General features: G+C 36.5%; 1 protein-coding gene across 1 annotated transcript; it reads right to left on the bottom strand.

The window, feature by feature from the left end:
• Window positions 1–3,553: 3,553 nt before the first annotated feature.
• On the bottom strand, window positions 3,554–19,053 carry LOC147524908 (uncharacterized). The gene is made up of 4 exons (XM_086577149.1): window positions 18,978–19,053; window positions 15,055–15,286; window positions 13,824–14,670; window positions 3,554–4,054 (listed from the first exon to the last, which is right to left on the bottom strand). The coding sequence occupies exons 1-4, from the start codon at window positions 19,051–19,053 to the stop codon at window positions 3,554–3,556; spliced, it is 1,656 nt and encodes a 551-aa protein (XP_086433275.1).
• Window positions 19,054–22,399: the final 3,346 nt, after the last annotated feature.

Here is a 22,399-nt window from a genome sequence, read left to right as displayed (position 1 = left end):
CACGAGCCCATACCATGAGGCATAAGTACCTTCTTATGCCTGTTCTAATTTCACGTATTATGCTATGTTTCTTTCCTGTTTTTTGTACACGTTTCACGGATTGGATTAAGGTAGACACGGCGCGACCCACCAATAGTATTATTCGATCTTTCCGCAATGACTTGGCATGGGTGGCGGATACAACCCTCACCAGTTGCACCCTACACCCCATCAGACCAAGTGGCACTTAATAGGTTAGCAACCATAGATGATAAATGGCGTGAAGCCCGGCAAATTATCATAGCATGGCAGATCGCTGAAGGAACCTCACTTCTTTATAGAAGTAGAGGATGACCTAAGATGATTTAATAATAACGGGAGTGGAGGTAAGTTTTAGTTCTATTAGTGTCTGCTTATGTCCCAAGCAATTTAATTATGTTAACCCCATAATGGGTGGAACTCTTATAGAGTTGCGTCAGTTTTTATTTCCTATATTAGTACGTTCTAACCTTGTTTTGCAGATGTTTCTGAATTTCACGCGCTTCAATGGTATTTTTCCTACCCTCTTTATTTACAATGCTTTGAGGACAAAGCATGCTTTTTGTTTGGGGGCATAGAAACACGCGTGTAATTAAGGCATCTGCTAGGATATAAATATATAATATGCATTCGTTTTCTAGTTAAAATTTCAAAAATTTAAAAATATAAATAAATAAGTCATGCTATACACTTAGGAATATTGGTATTGTTTCTTTCTCCATGCTCTTAACAATCTAGAAGTCTCACATAGCTTTTGCATCGTAATAATTGTTAGAAACTTAGGTTAATAATGAGGTAATAATCTTTGCATCTATCTATAAATATATTACATGAGTATCTATGATTGTTAGCAAGAAGTTTCTGAAATCTAGGCTAGAGTACTTATTCTACAAATCCTGTGGAGAATATAGCCTAAAGCCTTATATGAAATAAACATTTGAGAAATGACACAAGGGGAGAAGTAAAAACCGGATAGAGAAATCACACGCCCACTTGCTTGATCACTAAACCATATCCTAAGTGAGAATTTAGGCCTCTTTTTGGATCGATATAGCCAGAAATTCAAACCTATGAATTATTTTCCGCTAGTCGCCACTCGAGCCTTTCATTACCCCTTCCATAAACCACAATTCCTTTTACCCCGTTACAAAAACAAAACAAAATAAAATATATATATATATATATATATATATATATATATATATATATATATATATATATATATATAATAAATCAACCTACCCAATGAAGATAAGTCCGAGAATAAAATGAGTGAAGAAAGAAGAAGAGAAAACCCGTGTAAAGAAAAAAATTAGTTAAAAAAAAAAAAAGAAAAGAAGTTTCCATCAAAGGAAAAAAAAAAAAAAAAAAAATATATATATATATAAATATATATATAAAATATAAAATATATATATATATATATATATATATATGGCTAAGGATGGAAACAAATTGTAGAAGCAAAAGTAAATAACAAGGTTTTCTAGTTACATAATATGAAGACTCTATTATCTCGGACTTGTCCTTTAGAATATCCATTTCCTTCCTTCTTAAACCATCTCCTAATCCCTGAAGAACACCTAATAAAGACCTCTAGCTCAATTAGGAATAGGTTAGTGTGATAGTAAGTGGCAGATGTGTTTGATCGACCCCGACTTCCTTGTTGTCATTGAGATTGTAAGGTAAAGTGTGCCCAATGCATTAATCGGAGTAGCTTAAACTTGAGTGGAAAAATCGAGTGTTGTTTCTTGACTATTATTGTGAGAACCTACTTAAGGACGCTTATTCCGAAGTTCTTTAAAACAAACCCGCTAAACATTTGATAGTACTACTCATTGTATATATGTTTATTGTAGATGATTGATTATTATGCATATATTAACTTAGGGTTTTATTTGGTTATTCTTATGTAATTGCTAGAGAGATGTATAGATAGTTGAGCATGAATAAGGAAACAATAGTTTTATTTTCTTAGTCGATTTGAAGTATAGATGAAGTTTGTGAGTACCTTCATCGAAAACTCTCACGAGGTTATAACTCGCCCACTAGGGAATTCCTAGTGGTTTAAGGCCTTGTTGCATATGGTCAATGCAATCGCACTCAAATAAACGAGAGTAGTTAGAACTCCATTTTTGGTCACTTATTCTAATTTCTCATCTTTGCTTGAGGACAAGCAAAAATGTCTTTTGGGTGGTTTGATAAGAGCCCAAAACTGTAGTTTTAACCCCTTAATAATCATCTTGTTAGACCAATTATGTGAATAATAAGTAAGAGTTAATACCGATTACGCTTTTTATGCATTTCGGGCTTCAAAGTCCATTATGTGCGTAAATGTGCCACTTTAGCGAGATAAAGGAGCAAAAGTCGCGTGAGAACTTCGAATGCCATATCTTTGGACTCAGACCTCAGAATGAGGCCTACCTTATGTCAAAACGACCGGCTCGGAAAGAGCTTTGCAATGATCCAAGCCTTGACCCAATCAGAGGAGCAGAAGTGGACGAAAAGTCTGTGGAAGCCAACTGCAGCTGAAGAGGCCTTTTGGATCGAAGAATTGGGTTTTGGGCCCGATTCTTCGCCCAAAACATGGCTCCAAGCCCATGCACGATTTTGGATCTGAATGTATAAGAACAAAAGCTTAACTCAGTGTTAATGGCAGTTAGGTTAGGTAGATAGCTTAGAATAGAAAGTAGCCATTAAAATAGCTTCTAGATCTAGATTTAATTGTTTTATTTAATTAGTTTCAAATCCTTTATTAGATTAAACCTTTGGATCTTGTTCTTCATTTGACTAGATCAATAAAGTAGTGTCCTTTATCAATTTCGCTTTTGTCATTTACAATTTATTAGATCTAAATTCAATTCTTGTTACCATTCAATTCTTAGTTATTAATTAGATTCCATTATTGTTTAATTAAGTAAATTTCAATGCTTTATATTATGTTTAGTTTAAATTTAAATGGAAATGATTATGAATGATTCAAGGCTAAACCTCCATTAGAGGGGTTGAGAAGCCTTGATGAAAGCTTGATTTAAGTTTTAACGTAGAGTCGTCGTAATTTCTATTCCGCCGTAAATAATTAGTTCACCATGAGAATGGGTTTAATTGTTCACATGCTAGTTATAAATTGGTAGAAATGCCATGTGTAATTAGGGATTAGGAAGAACCGATTGTTTCGCGGTAGCAGTTCAATTCGATTACTTAATTTACTTCGCCGCTAGTGGATTAAGTTGAGTTAAGGTGGAATCAATCCCCCTCTAACTCCTTATCATCGAATCAACGTAGCATTCCCTTAGTATTCTGATAACCGACTAGTGCATTTCGTGGGTAGTTGCATCGTAGTCTAGTCCCCTTTTCGTAAAGCTCTCATTGACTTTAAGTAGAGTATTGAGACTAGAAAACAAGCATACGGAAGGACTAAGAGTGGAACGAATCACTCTACTCCACTATATCGTACTATTGATCGAGAGTAGAAGCTTTGATAATAGATAGTAAAAGTTTAGTTGTTAGTTTACTTACGTTGTGAATTCATCACTCATTTCGTAGGTAGACTCATCATTTTTATCATTATCATGCATCTTCCAGGGACAAACGCTGATTGATTAAGAGTAATCAACTGATCTATATAAGGCTTCATCCTATTGCTTAAAATCTTGGCAATACATTTGTAAGTAACGTTACAACAAGCAATAGGTCTATATTCATCTACCCGGGAGACAATAGGCTTATTGGGAACTAGACATAGAAAAGTAGCATTGGTACCTTTATGGATTTTGTTAAGTCTGAAAGCTTCTTTCATAGCTCGTACAAAATCTCCTCTCACAATGTCCCATGAATTTTTGAAAAAGAATGCAGAGTATCCAGCAGGCCCCAGAGCTTTTGAGTCATCCATAGAGAACAACGCTTTTGTAATTTCCTCACTTGTAACATCTTCAGTAATATTTATTGTAGTAGCCGGGTCTACCACCTCTCTTACTGGAATCTCATCAAAACTCAGGACAGAACTAGTAGTATGAGACTGTTCTCCAAGCAGCTCCTAATAGAAATTGAGAAAAGCATTTGAAACTTGTGATGCACCTTCATGCTTATCTCCATTCAAATTGGAAACTAACCATACAAAATTATGGTTCTTCCTTTCTTTTATTGCTTGGTGAAAAATTTTATTTCCTTTGTCTCCATAGTCAAGCTAATCATTTTCAGCTTTAGTCTTGAGGTCCATATACTCCATCTCAATCAATTTACACAAGAACTCCCTTGCTTCTCTTTCTTTCACACATAACTGGGGGTCTGAAGGAAAAATCTGTAGTTCCTTTTGTAGTCTGTGAAGTTCCTCCCTTGCTGCCTTAGTTTTGATGTGGATGTCTGACATGTGTACCTGATAAGTGCTCAAAAAGTGCAATTTAACCCTCGATTATGCCTCTTGTTTAGCCATCTTAGTGGACTAATAGTGTTTGTAAGTTATGTTTTACGATTCTACAGGTGAGAAAGAGAGTTTTGTAGAATATTAGAGAAAAAGGGATAAAATGGAGCAATTCGGAGCATTAAGGATCACATGGGAAGCCCGTGGACAATCATGGAGAAGGACAAGGAATTGAAGCTATTAAAGATACGACTTGGACCTATTTTAAAGCCTATTTAGAAGCCCAAGGCCAAAGGATTCGTTGCTTGGACCAAAGCCCGCAAAAAAAGAGGATAAAAGGATAGAGCGTAAGAGACAAAATAGGCTTTACGGCGCGGGGACGATGGATCGAAAGGCCCGCACGCATTGATCAAGTCCGGGGACGATGAATAGTGCATCCAAATGCATGAATCGACATCAGAGCCAATTCCTTCTCAGTTTTGGAGACGAAGTTGGACTCTGAAAGAAGTCTATTTGTATTAGGAAACAAATGACGGTTTGGAATGCTTCTAGAGCTCATTGTAACCCCTATAAATAGAGGACCTAAGTGCCTCATGTAAAGGGCCAATTCACTTATAATATTGTCTCCAGAACTTGAGGCAGAGAGAGAGATTAATAATAAAAGATCGGTTTTAACTAGCTGAGTCTTAATAAATTAGTCTTTCTAGTCTTATGTTCTTCGACTCTTCTTCTTCTCGTTCTTCGTGTTCTTCCTTCTATATGGAAGGCTAATCTTCTCCTTCAAGGGAGGAGATGAAGCCAGTGCTTAAGGTTTAATGATTCTTCTGGTTCATGGTGTTCTTCAATCAGGTTAGTTCTTAATGTTTGTAGTTATTAGTTCCATTGCCCACACCAGGGGATGGAAGTATATAGAATAGGGTTTATGTTTTGCAATATTAATATCATGCTAGTGTTCTTTACTTTTCTTCTAGTAGTATAGTTCTTTAGAGTTAGGGAAGTATTCTTTGTGTTGCCTTAGAAGGGGTAGCTCAAGGAGTGGCTGCCTAGGGGAAGTATTCTTTGTGTTTGCCTTAAGTGGTGATTCATTGAATGGCCGCCCTATTAGGAAGTACTCCTTGATGTTGCTCTTGGTAATACATTGAATGGCTGCCCGAGCTTACATAAAAGGAAAGAAGATATTAATAGCATAAACATAGGAACAACCTTAAGTAGAGTTAAGTGTTAGCGATGTTTCGTCCAAGACGGCATCGGTACTCGCTCGATTGCCTAATTGTAGTCTACTTGTAAGAACAACCATGAAGCAGAAGGTCATAGGTTAAAAGTATTGGTGGATTCTAATCTTTTGAATTCCCTCTCTTATAAATTCCCAATAGTTTAGTTAATTTAGTTTAGTTTAGCATTAGAATCTAAATCTCTATAATCATAGTTTTTAATCCCTTAAACCCCCTTTCCAGTCTTGTCCTTCACATAACATACACTTAAAAATGGAACGATACCCTACTCATCCTTGACTTATTGAGGGATAATTAGGTTTTGATACGCTTCTATTTGTTCAACGACCATCATCTATCTACATCATCCATACACCATCTACACACAAAAAGGAGTGAGTGTCAAATGGCGCCGCTGCCGTTTTAAAGTTGTTTATGTTTAACGTTTTGTTTCAAGATTAGAACTTTGGATATTGAGGTAATTTTATCCGCATCATCCAACCTTTTAAGAAAGAAAGAAGCTTGAAGGACATCTCGAAGACAAGATCTACCATCCAGGTTAGTCGAATCTTCATTCTTTTTATTGCTTTCTTAGTATAGTTGCATCATAGTTTAGTTTTATTGCTTTCTAGTATAATTGCATTTAGGATCTTTTCAACAATTGAAGTTGTAAGCCAACACAGCAAAATATCAAACTCTAGTGTTTCTTGTCTGAATCTTGACAAACGGACTATCGTCTGTAGGCCGTGGTACTTAAGCAATCCAAGCGATTCACCATAACCCTAGAAGAGACAGCTTTAGACAATGGGCGAGATACTAGCTGCAAAGCCCAACCTAGTTGAAGGAAAGTAGTTTTACATTTTAGTATAATTTAGAATAGTTGTATATTATTCAAGCATTGTAGGATAGATTTCCGTTATTTTCGCATAGCATTTTCTAGTGTATGCCCCGTCGTCCATATCATCATCCGGTAAGAACACAACAGCGGACAAGGTTTAACAACCGACTCACAAGAATACTAGACGAGATTGATACAATGGCCGCAAGCAATGATGGAGGTGTTTTGGACACCAATAATCCTGAAGCTATCTCACCCATGCAAGCACAACAGAGGAAGAACTTGAGCGATTTCTATTCGCCAATCATTGGAGACCCACCCAGCAGTATTGTTTTTCCAGAGACAGAAGCTAATCAGTTTGAACTTAGAGTATCAGTAATCTCTATGCTTCCAAAGTTCAATGGTTTAGATAATGTTCAACCTTATGTTCACATGAACAAATTTCTATCAGTCCTCAGAACTTTCAAGAACCAGAATATCATGGATGAGAGTATCAAGTTAATTCTATTTCCACTCTCACTCGAAGGTAAAGCATCCGAATGGTTAACTGCACAACCGATCAATTTAATCAACAACTGGGAGAAGTTGAGAACAAAGTTTATGAACAAGTTCTACCCACCCCAGAAGACAGATGCCATGCAGCAAGCCATCAGCAATTTCAAAGGGAAGGTGACTGAAGAATATCATCAAAGCTGGGAGAAACTCAATAATCTGCTAGTCTCATGTCCACATCATGGTTATGATAAGAGCACACTGGCTCATTTTTTCTTTCGAGGACTTTCTACTATGAACAAGCAGATGATATACAGTCAATGCATCAAAGTAAGTTTACATCATTGGATGGAGAGGAAGCCTACAACTTTCTCGAGAATTTAGCTGAAGACACTCAACAATGGAGTACTAGCAACGAGGACGTAGCTAGAGTGGAGGGTGCCGGGAAACAATTTGGCAACCAAATTCAAGAAGACCCAAATCAAGCGATGCTATCAATTATGGCAAGCCTATCAACAGGACTTGAAAATCTGAACAAGAAGTTTGATCAGTTCTCCATGAATCCTCCAAAACCAAACAATTTCCAAGCTAAACCTCACCATCCAAGCCTTGTTATACAATTTGTGAGCTATGTTCGATGAAGGCACACACAAGAAGAGTGTTCTTTATCTAGATACTAATGCAGAGGCATGTAGTATCAACTCTTTAGGAAGAAATAACCCGATTCAATGAGGGACGAATTATTGGAAGCCACAAAATACAAATCGAGGAATTTTCCTCCGTGATTCCGAATCACCAACCGGCCGGTTCGAATAAAGATCAATTCCAAAACCGCCAAAGAACCATACGTAAATCAACGGTCATACCAAAACCAGCAATACCAAGCCAACACAAATAGAGAGTTAGTACCCGGATCTTATGAGTGGATATATTGCCCCCTACGCCTCGGCCGAAAGCAAAGCGCTTATCCCACATCCGGAAGAAGCTATCACCACCATTGTCAATGAGCTGAAACAGACAAATCAAAGAACCCAGAAGTTGGAGAATAACTTTAGTGTCATTCAAGGCCAGATAGGGCAAATCGCTGCCGCCTTGACGGAAAGATAGAAAGGAACATTACCAAGCCAGCCGGAGCCAAATCCGAAAGGAAGAGGTGTCCTGCAGGTGGATAACCTGGAGATTACTCATGAACAAGTTAATGCTGTCACCACTCTGAGGTCAGGCAAGAAAGTTGATAACAAGATTGTCTATGAACTAGGAAAAGATTCTGTGGAGCCTAAGGTAACTTATGTCCCCACCATCCCACCCAGTTCTAACATTCCAGATATATCTAGTGTTGTGCCACCATCCAAGTAATGCTTGTTGAGAGAAGTGGAAGGAACTACTGTGAAAGTAAGTAAGAAGAAGCCATCACGAGTGACTCCACCTGTCACTCCACTATTTGTTACCAAGCCAACCGAAGCCGAAAGAAGAGAACCGATATTAAAGAATCCGCCAGCACCGTTTCCTTTGAAACTAGTGAATACCAGAAAAGATGACCAGTACAAGGAGATTTGCGATGTATTTCAGAATTTACAAATTAATATCCCATTTTTGACTGCCATCAAGCAAGTTCCCTCGTATGCCAAGTTCCTGAATGATATAGTGAAGAAGAAGACGAACATTCCGAAAGAAGCTTTTATCACTCAACGATGTTCATCGTACCTACAAAATCTATCGGTTGTGAAACTGAAAGATCTTGGAAGTCCAACTGTTAGATGCAGAATTGGAGATTCTTTGGAGGAACAAGCTTTATTAGATTTGGGTGCGAGTGTGAATCTTCTACCATATTTCGTCTACGAGAAGTTAGGCTTGAAGGATCTTAAACCAACTGATGTTACTTTACAATTTGCAGATAGATCAATAAAGATACCTAAAGGAATCATTGAAGATGTCATAGTCAAGATCGAAGATTTCTATTATCCGGTTGATTTCATAGTACTCGACACAGCTCCTACATCTGGTAGGCAGATACCAATCATCCTAGGCAGACCATTCTTGGCAACTGCAAATGCACTCATCAACTGTCAAAACGGTAATATGATGTTATCCTTTGGTAATATGAGAGTCGAAACCAATATTTTCCATACGTTACAGCAACCACAGGAGGTGTGTGCTGTGAACGAGGTTTGTATGATTGAAGTGTTAACAAAGGATTATCTGACTCATTCATATCCTGCTGATGAGTTGTTGAAAGCTCCGCTGCACTCGGCATCGCGGAGGAACTTAGTGTTGAGGCAATGCCTGATGGACCATATAAAGAGCTTAAGAAGGAGCCGCCTAAGCTAGAATTGAAGCCTTTGCCGTCTACACTCAAGTATGTTTTCTTGGGAGATTTGGGAACCTACCCAGTAGTCATTGCATCAGATTTGACTGAGGAGCAGGAATCCAGGTTAGTAGCACTTTTAAAGGAACACAAGTCAGCTATAGGTTGGACAATTGATAATATCAAGGGGATCAGCCCTATGATAGTTCAACATAGGATTCATCTGGAAAAGGATTCCTAGACTTCTAAGCAAGAGGTTGTCAAACTCCTTGACGCCGACATTATCTACCATATTTCTGATAGTCGATGGGTTAGTCCAGTTCAAGTTGTGCCGAAGAAGTCTGGAACCACGAATGTCGAGAATGAGAACAATGAGTTGATTCCAACCGTGATTCGGGACCGGATGGAGAGTTTGCATCGACACAGGAAGTTGAATAGCGATCGAGGAAAGATCATTTTCCATTGCCTTTCATCGATCATCGGATATTAGAAAGATTATTTGGACAAGCTTACTATCGCTTTCTTGATGGTTACTTTCGGGATACTTTTCAGATCCATATTCACCCTGAGGACCAAGAGAAGACATTCACATGTCCTTTTGAGGATTGTCTACATTATCTCTCCTTAGTCCTTAAACGTTGTTGCGATACCAACTTAGTTCTGAACTGGGAAAAGTGTCACTTCATGGTAAATGAAGGGATACTGCTGGAAGGAATTCTAGTAGATCGAGCGAAAATGTCTATAGGAAGTATGCATGTTGTCGAAATATCAGTTTTGAGATGGAAACCTAAGTATTCCCCACATGTTAGTTTATGAGATTTACTCCCTGTTGACCTTCAAAGGAAGATTATTTCTATGGCTCGTGTAGGGTTCGGTAAAAGTCCATTTGCACATAAGAGGAGAGTGTGTAAGCTAGGTTGCTGTAAGAATTGCCATTCTAAAACTTGTCCTGGGTTACAGCCATTAAGAGAAAATTGTTGGTACAAGGTATACTTTTGGCAATCACATGCTGAGAGAGATCAGAAGAATTCCTACAAAGTGGAACCTAGTGGGTGGGAGTACTAGTCTTGAGGATCTGACTATAAAGGACTCAAAAGCCTTGAGGATCTGACTTTAAAAGACTCACATTATGTCTTGGGGATCTGACGTAAAAAGACCTAAAAATTCGGCATCAATGGTAATATCCTACCTTTTTCTCATCCATTTCATTTACTTTTTTATACATTGAGGTCAATGCATGCATAAGTAGGGGGAGGGTGTACTTGAGAAATGAATTTTGAAAATTAGTTTTCAAAAATTAAAATATTTTTTTCTATATCAGCAGCATGAGAAAAATAAATTTTAATGATGAGTCTGGGATATAGATTCTATACTGCTTAGTGTTGAGTTTGATAGATAGTTGATATTATTGATTTCATTACCGCTTAGACTATTTATTATGCTCGGACATAGTTCTTGTTGATAGAATTCTTTATCAAGGCACCACTATAGTACTTGGTCAGTTTTGTGTACTTTTGCTAGAAGAGAGATTTAAACCCCTAGTAAACTGGAAGTAGAATTTTTAGACTTAGCCTATGAGACTTGAGCTTTATACCCATTTTTTGGAGAGTTCTTACGAGAAAAATCCGAGTCTTAGTGACTCAACATCTTTCAGTTCTTTATGTCATTGTAATATAGTCTCATTATTCGTTGATTTGGTTAATCATGAAGTGACATCAATTGGGGAGATAGCCATCAGGTCTTGTAGTCTATTTGAAACAGAGTATCATACTGATAAGTCAAGTAGTGAACCCATTCAGTCTTTATCCCACCTAGTAGGACCATCATATTAAACCCTTTTGAGCCTTACAATAAGCCATTTTCTTCGAAAACCCTTTATCCTTTACCCAACTCCAGACAAGGAGTATAGCCAAAATCTTTATCAGCCATACCCATATGTTTCTGAAAATACGAGGGGCACAAGGAGGAAGAAAGACCTCAAAAGGAAGATTAAAAGGAAATATCAGAGAGATACAATGAAGACCATCATTCTGTTCAAAGTAAAAGAAGCTAGTGGAAAACAACCATATCCAGTACTAATCAAGGATATACCAACCGAAGTAAAAAAAAAAAAAAAAAAAAAAAAAAAAAAAAAAAAGTTGAACATAATGGATGGAAAAGCTAAAACAAAGGAAGAATTTTCTCTGCAATACAGAATTTGAAGAAATCTTCCAAAGAAAGAAGCAAAACCCTTAGTGTTTTTTAGAAACAACCTTAGAATCCTTTTTACCTTTCCTTCATAAACCAATACCCAAGCCAAGTTACAACCCATGACTTATCACTCAAAGATGGTGCTAAGTCTAGAATAGGTGAGAGGCTGCTAAAGTGAAGGACCCGGCACTTCATATGTGATTGACATTCTTTCCATGAGACTACTTTTATTCAGAAGTCTGTTTTTCAAGGTAGTATGTGGGATGTTCGTATGCATTATTCTTTTCCCCACATACATCTTTTGAGAGATTCTTTTCTGAGAGTATGACCGGTGAGGATTGAAAGTCAAGATTATCTACCTATGGTAAACTAGGGATTCCATTTCTTGGATAGGAGAGTATATGAGATTGACTAAGTACACACATAAGCCTTGATTGGGAATTTTGTCAATTTTTACTATCTCCCATCATAATCTACGAGTCTTTGCAGCAATGTAGTTCGCAATGGATACCGTCTGTTGGGGTAAGTACTAAGTGGGTAAGGAATTTCTCTTTCTGAAAAATGCTATCATTCTTGAACATGCTATTCATTGATTTTGTGGGTATATCACCTGAAAACCCTCACGAGACTATAACTCGTCCTTTTTGGGGAACTTAAAGGTTTAAAGCCTTGTTGCATATGGTAAATGCAATCGCGATGTTTGCAAAAGTGAGTTAGGATTTTATTTTTGTTCTTAGGATGTGATTTTGATCACTTATCTATTTTTATCTTATTTGCTAAGAGACTAGCAAAAGGCTAGTTAGGAGTTGTGATAAGTGCTCAAAAAGTGCAATTTAACCCTCGATTATGTCTCTTGTTTAGCCATCTTAGTGGACTAATAGTGTTTGTAAGTTATGTTTTAAGATTCTACAGGTGAGAAAGAGAGTTTTGTAGAATATTAGAGAAAAAGGGATAAAATGGAGCAATTCGGAGCATTAAGGATCATATGGGAAGCCCGTGGACAATCATGGAAAAGGCCAAGGAATTGAAACTATTAAAGATGCGATTTGGACCTATTTTAAAGCCTATTTGGAAGCCCAAGGCCAAAGGATTTGATGCTTGGACCAAAGCCCACAAAAGAGGATAAAAGGATAGAGCAGAAGAGACAAAATAGGCTTACGCGTCTAGAATGCATGGATCGAGCGTCCAGACGCATTGATCAAGTCTGGGATGCTTGAATAGTGCATCCAGATGCATGAATCGACACTGTAGCCAATTCCTTCTCAATTTTGGAGACGAAGTTGGACTCTGAAAGAAGTCTATTTGTATTAGGAAACAAATGACGGTTTGGAATGCTTCTAGAGCTCATTGTAACCCCTATAAATAGAGGACCTAAGTGCCTCATGTAAAGGGCCAATTCACTTATAATCTTGTCTCCAGAACTTGAGGCAGAGAGAGAGATTAATAATAAAAGATCGGTTTTAACTAGCTGAGTCTTAATAAATTAGTCTTTCTAGTCTTATGTTCTTTGACTCTTCTTCTTCTCGTTCTTCGTGTTCTTCCTTCTATGTGGAAGGCTAATCTTCTCCTTCAAGGGAGGAGATGAAGCAGTCTTAAGGTTTAATGATTCTTCGGTTCAATATGGTGTTCTTCAATCAGGTTAGTTCTTTATGTTTGTAGTTATTAGTTCCATTGCCCACTTTGAGGGGGATGGAAGTATAGAATAGGGTTTATGTTTTGCAATATTAATATCATGCTAGTGTTCTTTACTTTTCTTCTAGTAGTATAGTTCTTTAGAGTTAGGGAAATATTCTTTGTGTTGCCTTAGAAGGGGTAGCTCAAGGAGTGGCTGCCTAGGGGAAGTATTCTTTGTGTTTGCCTTAAGTGGTGATTCATTGAATGGCCGCCCTATTAGGAAGTACTCCTTGATGTTGCTCTTGGTAATACATTGAATGGCTGCCCGAGCTTACATAAAAGGAAAGAAGATATTAATAGCATAAACATAGGAACAACCTTAAGTAGAGTTAATTGTTAGCGATGTTTCGTCCAAGAGGGCATCGGCACTCGCTCGATTGCCTAATTGTAGTCTACTTGTAAGAACAACCATGAAGTAGAAGATCATAGGTTAAAAGTATTGGTGGATTCTAATCTCTTGAATTCCCTCTCTTATAAATTCCCAATAGTTTAGTTAATTTAGTTTAGTTTAGCATTAGAATCTAAATCTCTATAATCATAGTTTTTAATCCCTTAAACCCCCTTTCCAATCCTGTCCTTCACATAACATACACTTAAAAGTGGAACAATACCCTACTCATCCTTTACTTATTAAGGGATAATTAGGTTTTGATACGCTTCTATTTGTTCAATGACCATCATCTATCTACATCATCCATACACCATCTACACACAGAAAGGAGTGAGTGTCAATACCCTAGCCCAGCCCCTCAGTTTAGACTTGAGTAACTTAAGCTTATGCGCAAGAATGTAGAGTGAGCTATCAACCACCTCTATTTCCCACACTTGCTGAACCACCTCTTTATAGTTGTCATGAAGAGCCCAAAAGTTGCAAAATTGAAACGTAATTCTACCTCGTTCAGATTCAACCAAATGTACCAACATGGGGGAATGATCAGAAATTCCTTGAGGAAGAAATTCTGCTGAAGCATTAACGAACACAGAAGCCCATGAGATATTTATAAGGACCCTATCAATTTTAGACCACTTCATGTTAGCTCCAACCCTATAGTTTTTCCAAGTAAAATAACTGCCAGAGGATTTAATATCAAACAACCCTGTATCAACGAGGTAGTCCCTAAAAGGAATTATTTCTCTAGGATGCACCAGCTCCCCAATCCTTTCATGGGAAAATAACACATTATTGAAATCGCCATGGACACACCAAGGTCCTGTATTGCTCAGCTTGAGGTTTCGCAATTCCTGCCATAGCCCCAATCTATCCTGACTACTGGTACTAGCATAGACTATGGTAGAGAGAAAGCTAGCAGAGCTAAGAAGAATTGTAACTTTGCAGTGCACAAACTGAGAAGTTTCATGCAACTTGCTAACATCCACAAAATTTGGGTACCAAAGAATCCAGATACGACCACTAGTATTACTATTATAGTTACTCTCAAACCTCCAACTCATAGCACAAATGCCACTGATACTTCCACTCTTTGCCTCCTTTACTTTAGTTTCCAACTGCCCCATAAGACAAATCTTATTCTTCAAAATGAACTTATTTATTTCTTTCGCTTTTTTTGGATCATTAAGACCCCTAATGTTCCATGTACAAAACTTAATCATATCAAATTAATGTTTCTTACTCCCTAACCCTTTAGGTCTACCTCATTTCTTCTTCTCAAAGACACGAACTTCTTTACTCTACTCTTTTCTACCAGACTCACTATTTTCCTTATTGTTAGTTGCTCTTTTTTGGGCCCTTGTTTTTGCTTTCACCACCACCTCCCTCAGTGGATCATGATTAGTGAAGTATTCTATAGGAAGACCTTCTGAAATGTCATCCTCGATTTCATCCTCACTATCTACAAGAACCTGAAAAGAGTTTTGTTCCTTGAGGAACTATTCCATTTGGCTCCTTTCCAAGGCAACATGCGTGGTAGCAGTATGAAACTGCCCACTTGCTTATGTTATAGCCTACTGTAGCTCAATATCTATCCCCATAGGAGCTGGTGTATAGACATCTCTACTTGGAACAACAGGTAGGAAACATTGTAAGGCCATTTGTGGAAGGGGTATTGTTACGTCCTCTGCAGGTGGAACAAAGTTGATCATCTCCAATCTAGTTTCTGGTAACTCCACTGATTCCACATCCTCACATTCTGTGTAATTAGACCCACCATCAGTAGTATCATCTTGCCTCTCAACCTCCTCTGGTACGTTACCGACTTGTTAATAGGTTTAGCTCAAAAGTTAGTGTGAGGGTTTTTCCTTATGGGCCAAACACTAGGAAATAAATGGTTTTCCACGTTTTAAAAAACCCTGTCCACCTTGTGCTATAAGGTTTTAATTTACCACGTGAATGAACACTCAAACACTCATTGTAAACTTTTTCACCGTTTTCGTTTTCTCCAACATGAATTTCCACTTATCAAATGGAGCCATAGTAAAAGAAGATTTGCTTATTATTGACTATGATGGTTGCACTAGTTTCTTGGTTATGAAGATATAATGGTTCACTCGTTTATTTGACATTTTCATTTCTATTATAGTAATGAAATTTACTTTTTTGCAGAACCCAAGTGTGACGAGAAATGAACTTAATAACTATAACCCTTAATAAAACCCTAAACCCAAACCCTATTTATTTATTTATTTCTTTATTATTATTATTATTATTATTATTATTATTATTATTATTATTATTATTATTTGTGTTTTCTTTATGGATCATATGATCATTGTATAGTATGCACATATGGGTTTTATATGAGTTATGTCATGTGTCAAGATATGGGTCTTTTTTGTAACTTCACTGTCCTGCCTTCATTTGTACACATCTTTTAAAATATGTATCTTTGTTTTGTTTCTTGAGAAGTCATTTTTTTTTATGTTTAATTAGTGCAGGTAGCGTCATCCCAGAGAGTGCGATCCACAGTTATGGGACAGTTTTGTTGGATCTTTTGAGTGGCAACCATATTCCACCTAGCATCATATAATAATTTCTCCCCATATTGTTTTTTACTTGCTCTCTATTGTTTCTAGTGCTTATGTTGATATTTGGACATTCCTTATGGAAAAAATGTTCATTGTATCTCATCTCTATGAAGTATAGGATCACGTTTCTCAAAATATCTGAGCATATCTCGGCATTTTCCACTAATGGGCAATCCATATGTCTTTGGAGCTGGATGAGAAAGTGAGAAGAAGAAATTGTTTTTTAACTTGACAAACAAGTTTTTGCTATTTATCATAAAATATGTTTTTTGGACCAATAAATGTTTTTTGGGTGAAAAACTACTTTCTACAAAAATAGAGGCCAAAAATGTTTGTTTTTTCAAAATATGTTTTTTCACTAATAAATGTTTGTTGACAATAAATAAATAGGATCCAAACACCCCGTATGTTTATTTATTTATTTATTATTATTATTATTATTATTATTATTATTATTATTATTATTATTATTAATTGTGTTTTCTTTATGGATCATATGATCATTGTATAGTATGCACATATGGGTTTTATGTGAGTTTTGTCATGTGTCAAGATATGGGTCTTTTTTGTAACCTCACTGTCCTGCCTTCATTTGTACACATCTTTTGAAATATGTATCTTTGTTTTGTTTCTGGAGAAGTCCTTTGTTTTGTTCTTTTGGATGTTTAATTATGGCAGGTAGCATCATCCCAGAGAGTGCGATCTACAGTTATCCCAGACAGTTATGTTGGATCTTTTGAGTGGCAACCATATTCCACCTAGGGACGTATAATAACTTCTCTCCATATTGTTTTTTACTTGCTCTCTATTGTTTATAGTTCTTATGTTGATATTTGGACATTCCTAATGGAGAAAATGCTCATTGTATCTCATCTCCATGAAGTATAGGGTCACGTTTCTTGAAATATCTTAGCATATCTCGGCATTTTTCACTAATGGCCAATCCATATGCCTTTGGAGCTGGATGAGAAAGTGAGAAGAAGAAATTGTTTTTTAACTTGAAAAACAAGTTTTTGCTATTTATCATAAAACATGTTTTTTGGGTGAAAAAGTACTTTCTACAAAAATAGAGACCAAACATGTTTATTTTTTCAAAATATGTTTTTTCACTAATAAATGTTTATTGACAATAAATAAATAGGATCCAAACACTCCCTATGTCTATTTATTTATTATTATTATTATTATTATTATTGTTATTATTATTATTAATTGTGTTTTCTTTATGGATCATATGATCATTGTATAGTATGCATATATGGGTTTTATGTGAGTTTTATCATGTGTCAAGGTATATATGGGTCTTTTTTGTAACCTCACTGTCCTGCCTTTATTTGTACACATCTTTTGGAATATGTATCTTTGTTTTGTTTCTTGAGAAGTCCTTTGTTTTGTTCTTTTGGATGTTTCATTAAAGCAGGTATCGTCATCCCAGAGAGTGCAATCTACAGGGACGGAGCCAGGAATCTAAGCCAGGGGATGCGAGATTATGTGCACACCCAATCCCACAAAAAAAACCCGTATGCAATTTTTTTTATTTTTTTTGTCAGAAGGTCTAAACAATAAAGATTAACAAAATTATGCATTTATTTCAATTCACAAAACTATAGTGTGTTGACTACTAAGAATTTAATATGGAATGATAAAGTTAACTACTTAAGTACATAAGCACTTAAGCCATTAATTGATACTACTATGTCTATATATATCTACATAATCTAGTCCACAAATCTACAACAGTTCAACAAATTGTTAACTTCCTATAATGTTATAAGTCTATAACATTATATATACTTATAATGTTATATATAACCTTATTTATAATGTTATAATATTATATAGACTTATAAAAGATTAACATTGAAAATAAAAAATTACTTTGTTTTGTTTTGTTTTGTTTTTTTTAAGTGGAAATTTTATTGATAATGATAATAAGTTTTACAAATAATTAGGACAAACGTGCAACAAGCTGTGTTGCGCCGCAAGTCCTTAATGATTATTTGTTTTTTTTTTTTTGTTTTTTTTGGGTTGAGGTCTAACCATTTGCTTAAGAATTGAAAGTGAAAGGAAGGAAAGAGAGCATACAAGTTTATTATGGGTGATTAGAATTACACAAACTTACCGGTTGGCCTTTGGGCCTTTGGCTATTTGTTTTAGTCTCATCAAACCATCAAATATTCAAAGACACATTTGTCCCTCTTTAATGGTTTTGAACTTAAAATAAATGATAAATGATAATTTTGTAAGGACAAAAAGAGAAGTAAAAAAAAGTTGGTTTATAAGAATTTTTTTTATTAGTTTTTTTTTCATACTACTTTTTTTGTTGATAATATTCTTACTATAGTTGTGAAAATTTTGGGGGTGCAGTAGTGGAAGTTTGCTAAAAAAAATTGGGGGTGTGAGTCCTTACAGTTTGAAGATTTTTCTAGGCAATTAGTTATGTGGTAGTGGAGCTTTTCTAATCTCAGGGGGTGCGACCACCCCCACACGCACCCCCCTATATCCATCCATGGCGATCTACAATTATATATGCATATGGGATAGTTTTGTTGGATCTTTTGAGTGGCAACCATATTCCACCTAGTATCGTATAATAATTTCTCTCCATATTGTTTTTTACTTGCTCTCTATTGTTTCTAGTGCTTATGTTGATATTTGAACATTCTTTATGGAGAAAATGTTCATTGTATCTCATCTCTGTGGAGTATAGGATCACGTCTATGCTTTGATATATTTACTAAAAAGAAATTGATTGATACAATTGTGTTATGTGAATATAAGTGAATGATAAAAACTAGTAAATTGATCATTTTAACACATCCATTAACTTGTGATTCTTCAATATCTGTGCTACTCTGAGTGAGTCTACTTGGACTCCCACTTCCAATATATTCATCTCAGCTGCACCTTGGATGCCTTTCAAAACTCCTAGCAGTTCTTGGTGTACGACTGATAGCTTTTTTGAGCTTCCACTAAAAGCCATTTGGACATCTCCATTCCGATCTCTCAGTCACAGATGATGTATGAAAAGAGTACCTGGTGAAGACGTTGGAAATAATCATAGATGATGTGTCAGTTAGAACTATTTTGATGAAGCTGGGTATTGGGGCCAAATTTAAACAGAAGGAGGAGAAATGGGTAAAATGGGAGAAGACTGAATTAGACATGCCGACGTTGAATACAGATGGCTCAGTCCAACATGGGAGAGCAGGGTATGAAGGAGCACTGAGAGATTGGAATGGAGATGTCCAAATGGCTTTTAGTGGAAGCTCAAAAAAGTTATCAATCATACACCAAGAACTGCTAGGAGTTTTGAAAGACATCCAAGGTGCAGCTGAGATGAATATATTGGAAGTGGGAGTCCAAATAGACTCACTTAGAGTAGCACAGATATTGAACAAACAAGAGGATCCGCCATGGTACTGTAGGAACTTGGTAGCACATATTAACTTGGAGAGGCTCAAGTTTGCAAAGCTCAATGTTACACATGTGTTTGGGGAAGAAAACCAGGTGGCATACTATTTCTCTAAAGTTAGCACCACTAGTTGTAGTCTTAGTGATGATTGTAGTAACAAAACTATGTATTTTATTCCCCTATGGATCACAAACTGTCAGAATTGATCAAAGGGTATAAAGAAGGAAGGATGTACTTGAGATTTTGCAATAAAGAAAGGATGGGGAACTATGAACCCTAGTTATTTCAACAACAAAAAAAGTTTTACGATTTTTCATCATAATTGTCCTGAGTAGAGGCCTAGCTTTTTAAAATTTAGATCGTAAGTTTGTAGCTCTTCTACCTATAATTTGATTACGGATATGTTAGTATAGAAGAATGTGTAAAATTAACGAGAAATATGAGTGTAAGTGTATGACTAAGGAATCCTCAAGGCATTATAAATACCACTCTGGAATGTGTACAAGTCTTTTAAGGCAATTATGTGGGGAATTATACCTATGTTGATTGTTTTACTTTGAGTTTTTATGAAGCAATTTCGAAGTTGTCATTTTGAATGTGCCTGACGCAGTTGTACATAAAAATTGTGATTGCTAAAGGTGTTCTTCATAGGATAGGATGGATGTGCATATGTTTGACTTGGTAGCTTCATAGTTTTCTTTGACAGGAAAGGATTCAATTTTTGTGATATATATAAGAGTCCGGCCATATGGCAGGGTCAAACCAACAGGAGAGTCCTAAATGGCTAACAAATAATAAAGAGATTTTATTTTCTAAACTTGAACAATAAGAGAGAGTCCCAACGAATAAAGATACTTGATTTTCTAAACTTGACCAATAAGAGAGAGTCCTAACTAATAAAGATACTTGATTTTTCTATCTTTAGTAATAATTTTAAGCTAAATCTAGGGTGTGCAGGGTGTATGGGTGCGCTGTCCTATGGACCAGTCATTTGAAATTTTCGTGACCGGGTCAACAAGTTTTAGTAAAAGGAACAATAAAGGGTAAAAATGAAATTTCCACATAAAAGGGTAGAAAAAGTAAAAAGCAATACGCAGAATACTCTTTCCGCTACTCTCACCAAGATCACTCGATTATGCTCTGAACGATCCCCTCCGGCCGTCCACTGAACTATACCACGACTCACCCATGCTGGTTTCAGTATTTTATAACGACCTTACCGAATTGCTCGAGTATACTCTAAACGAGATATATAGACCATCGAACTCTACATTTAACGACTCAATCATGCCGTTGGGTCCAAAACAAATAGGAATTTTTTTAGTTTCTTCCTATCCAAATTTCAAACATACATACATCAAAACCAAACAAATTTTACCAATGCAGACATCAAATTCAAGAAAATTGAATTAAAAACCAAATTAGCATAACCACATCGAATTTGGTCATTTCCAAATGACCCAGCCACATCAAATTTGAGAAAAATTTGGACTTAGTTAATAACATGTACTATTGGTATTTTAGACCCATCATTAGTGTGCTCGTCTACCAATACTAGATTGGAAATATTCAATGTTGTAAATTGCAGTTGTCGAGCAAGTAATGCAACATCCTAACTATCTGCAATTAAGTGTCGAGATGTACGCCATCTACACATCGGTTTCAAAACTAAATGGATTGACCAAATGAAAATTCTAACCACATGAACATTAATTAAATGGACTAGGTCGATAATATGTACTATTAGTATTTCGGACCCATCATTAGTGTGCTCGTCTGCCAATAGTAGTCTGGGAATGTTCAATGTTGTAAATTGCGCTTGTCTTGCTTGTAATGCAGTATCACAACTATCTGCAATTAAGTGTCAAGCTGTAAACAATCTATGCATCGGTTTTGGAACTAGATGGATTGCATTCCATTTGGTGTACATTCCAACTGTTGCGATGAGACCCACTCAATAGCAAACCGAAACCCAACTCAATTACTAATCGTGTTGAGTTTGTCAAACCCAAACCCAACTGATAAGCACCCAAAACTGTAATATTAAACCCCGAGAGACATAGCATTTTGGTCAATTATGTGTTTAATAATCATGTAATAATTATATTTTCGTACTTTTGCAGGTTTCCGCAATTAAAATGAATATAGTGATAAAACATGCATCGAAGTACAGGAATACGGGAACATTTGGAGTTTCCCATTCAACCCCGTGAAGCCGAAGTTTCCAAAAGAACAGAATCAGTGCGGAACGGGTCCACATATGAAGAAGCAGCAAACTTTCGAAGCTCAAATCGGATAAATCTAGGTGCCGACGTTGGCTAGTGAAGCTGCTAAGTACAGGAATACGGGAATATTTGGAATTCCCACTCAATCCCCGTGAAGCCCAACAAAGCCTGACTAGAGCCGAAGTTTCCAAAAGAACAGAAGTAGTGCAGAACGGGCCCACATATAAAGAAGCAGGAAACTTCCGAAGCTCAAATCGGATAAATCTAGGTGCCGACGTTGGCTAGTAAAGCTGTCATAGCGACCCGGGCGACGAACTCTGCACAAGGACAAAAAGTTGTAAAAACGCCAAAATCGGCGCCGCCACTGGACACACTAAATGGACACACTCTGCGGGCCCAGAAGGCATGATGAGTCAGCATAGGCAGGTGGCAAATGATGGTTTCAAATTGATACCACCTGGCAAGAAAGAAGACACGTACCAATTCAAACCAGGTGGTTTGAATTGAAATAAGCTACGAAACAAAAACTTAAAAAGCAAAAGGACAAAAAGCTAAACATATCAAAACAAAACAAATAAATCAGCTACGAAACAAAACTGAATTAAATGATTCACGGATCACTCTTGTATCAGCCTATATATATGAAGGGGTCGCCTTCATTATAAGGTCTTCAAAGACATATTAATGCT

The sequence above is a fragment of the Coptis chinensis genome, chromosome 1 (genome assembly GCF_015680905.1).
Source record: "Coptis chinensis isolate HL-2020 chromosome 1, ASM1568090v1, whole genome shotgun sequence".
NCBI classification, from domain to species: Eukaryota; Viridiplantae; Streptophyta; class Magnoliopsida; order Ranunculales; family Ranunculaceae; genus Coptis; species Coptis chinensis.
The sequence above is the reverse complement of the archived record's forward strand: the minus strand, read 5'-3'. Positions and strand labels throughout refer to the sequence as shown.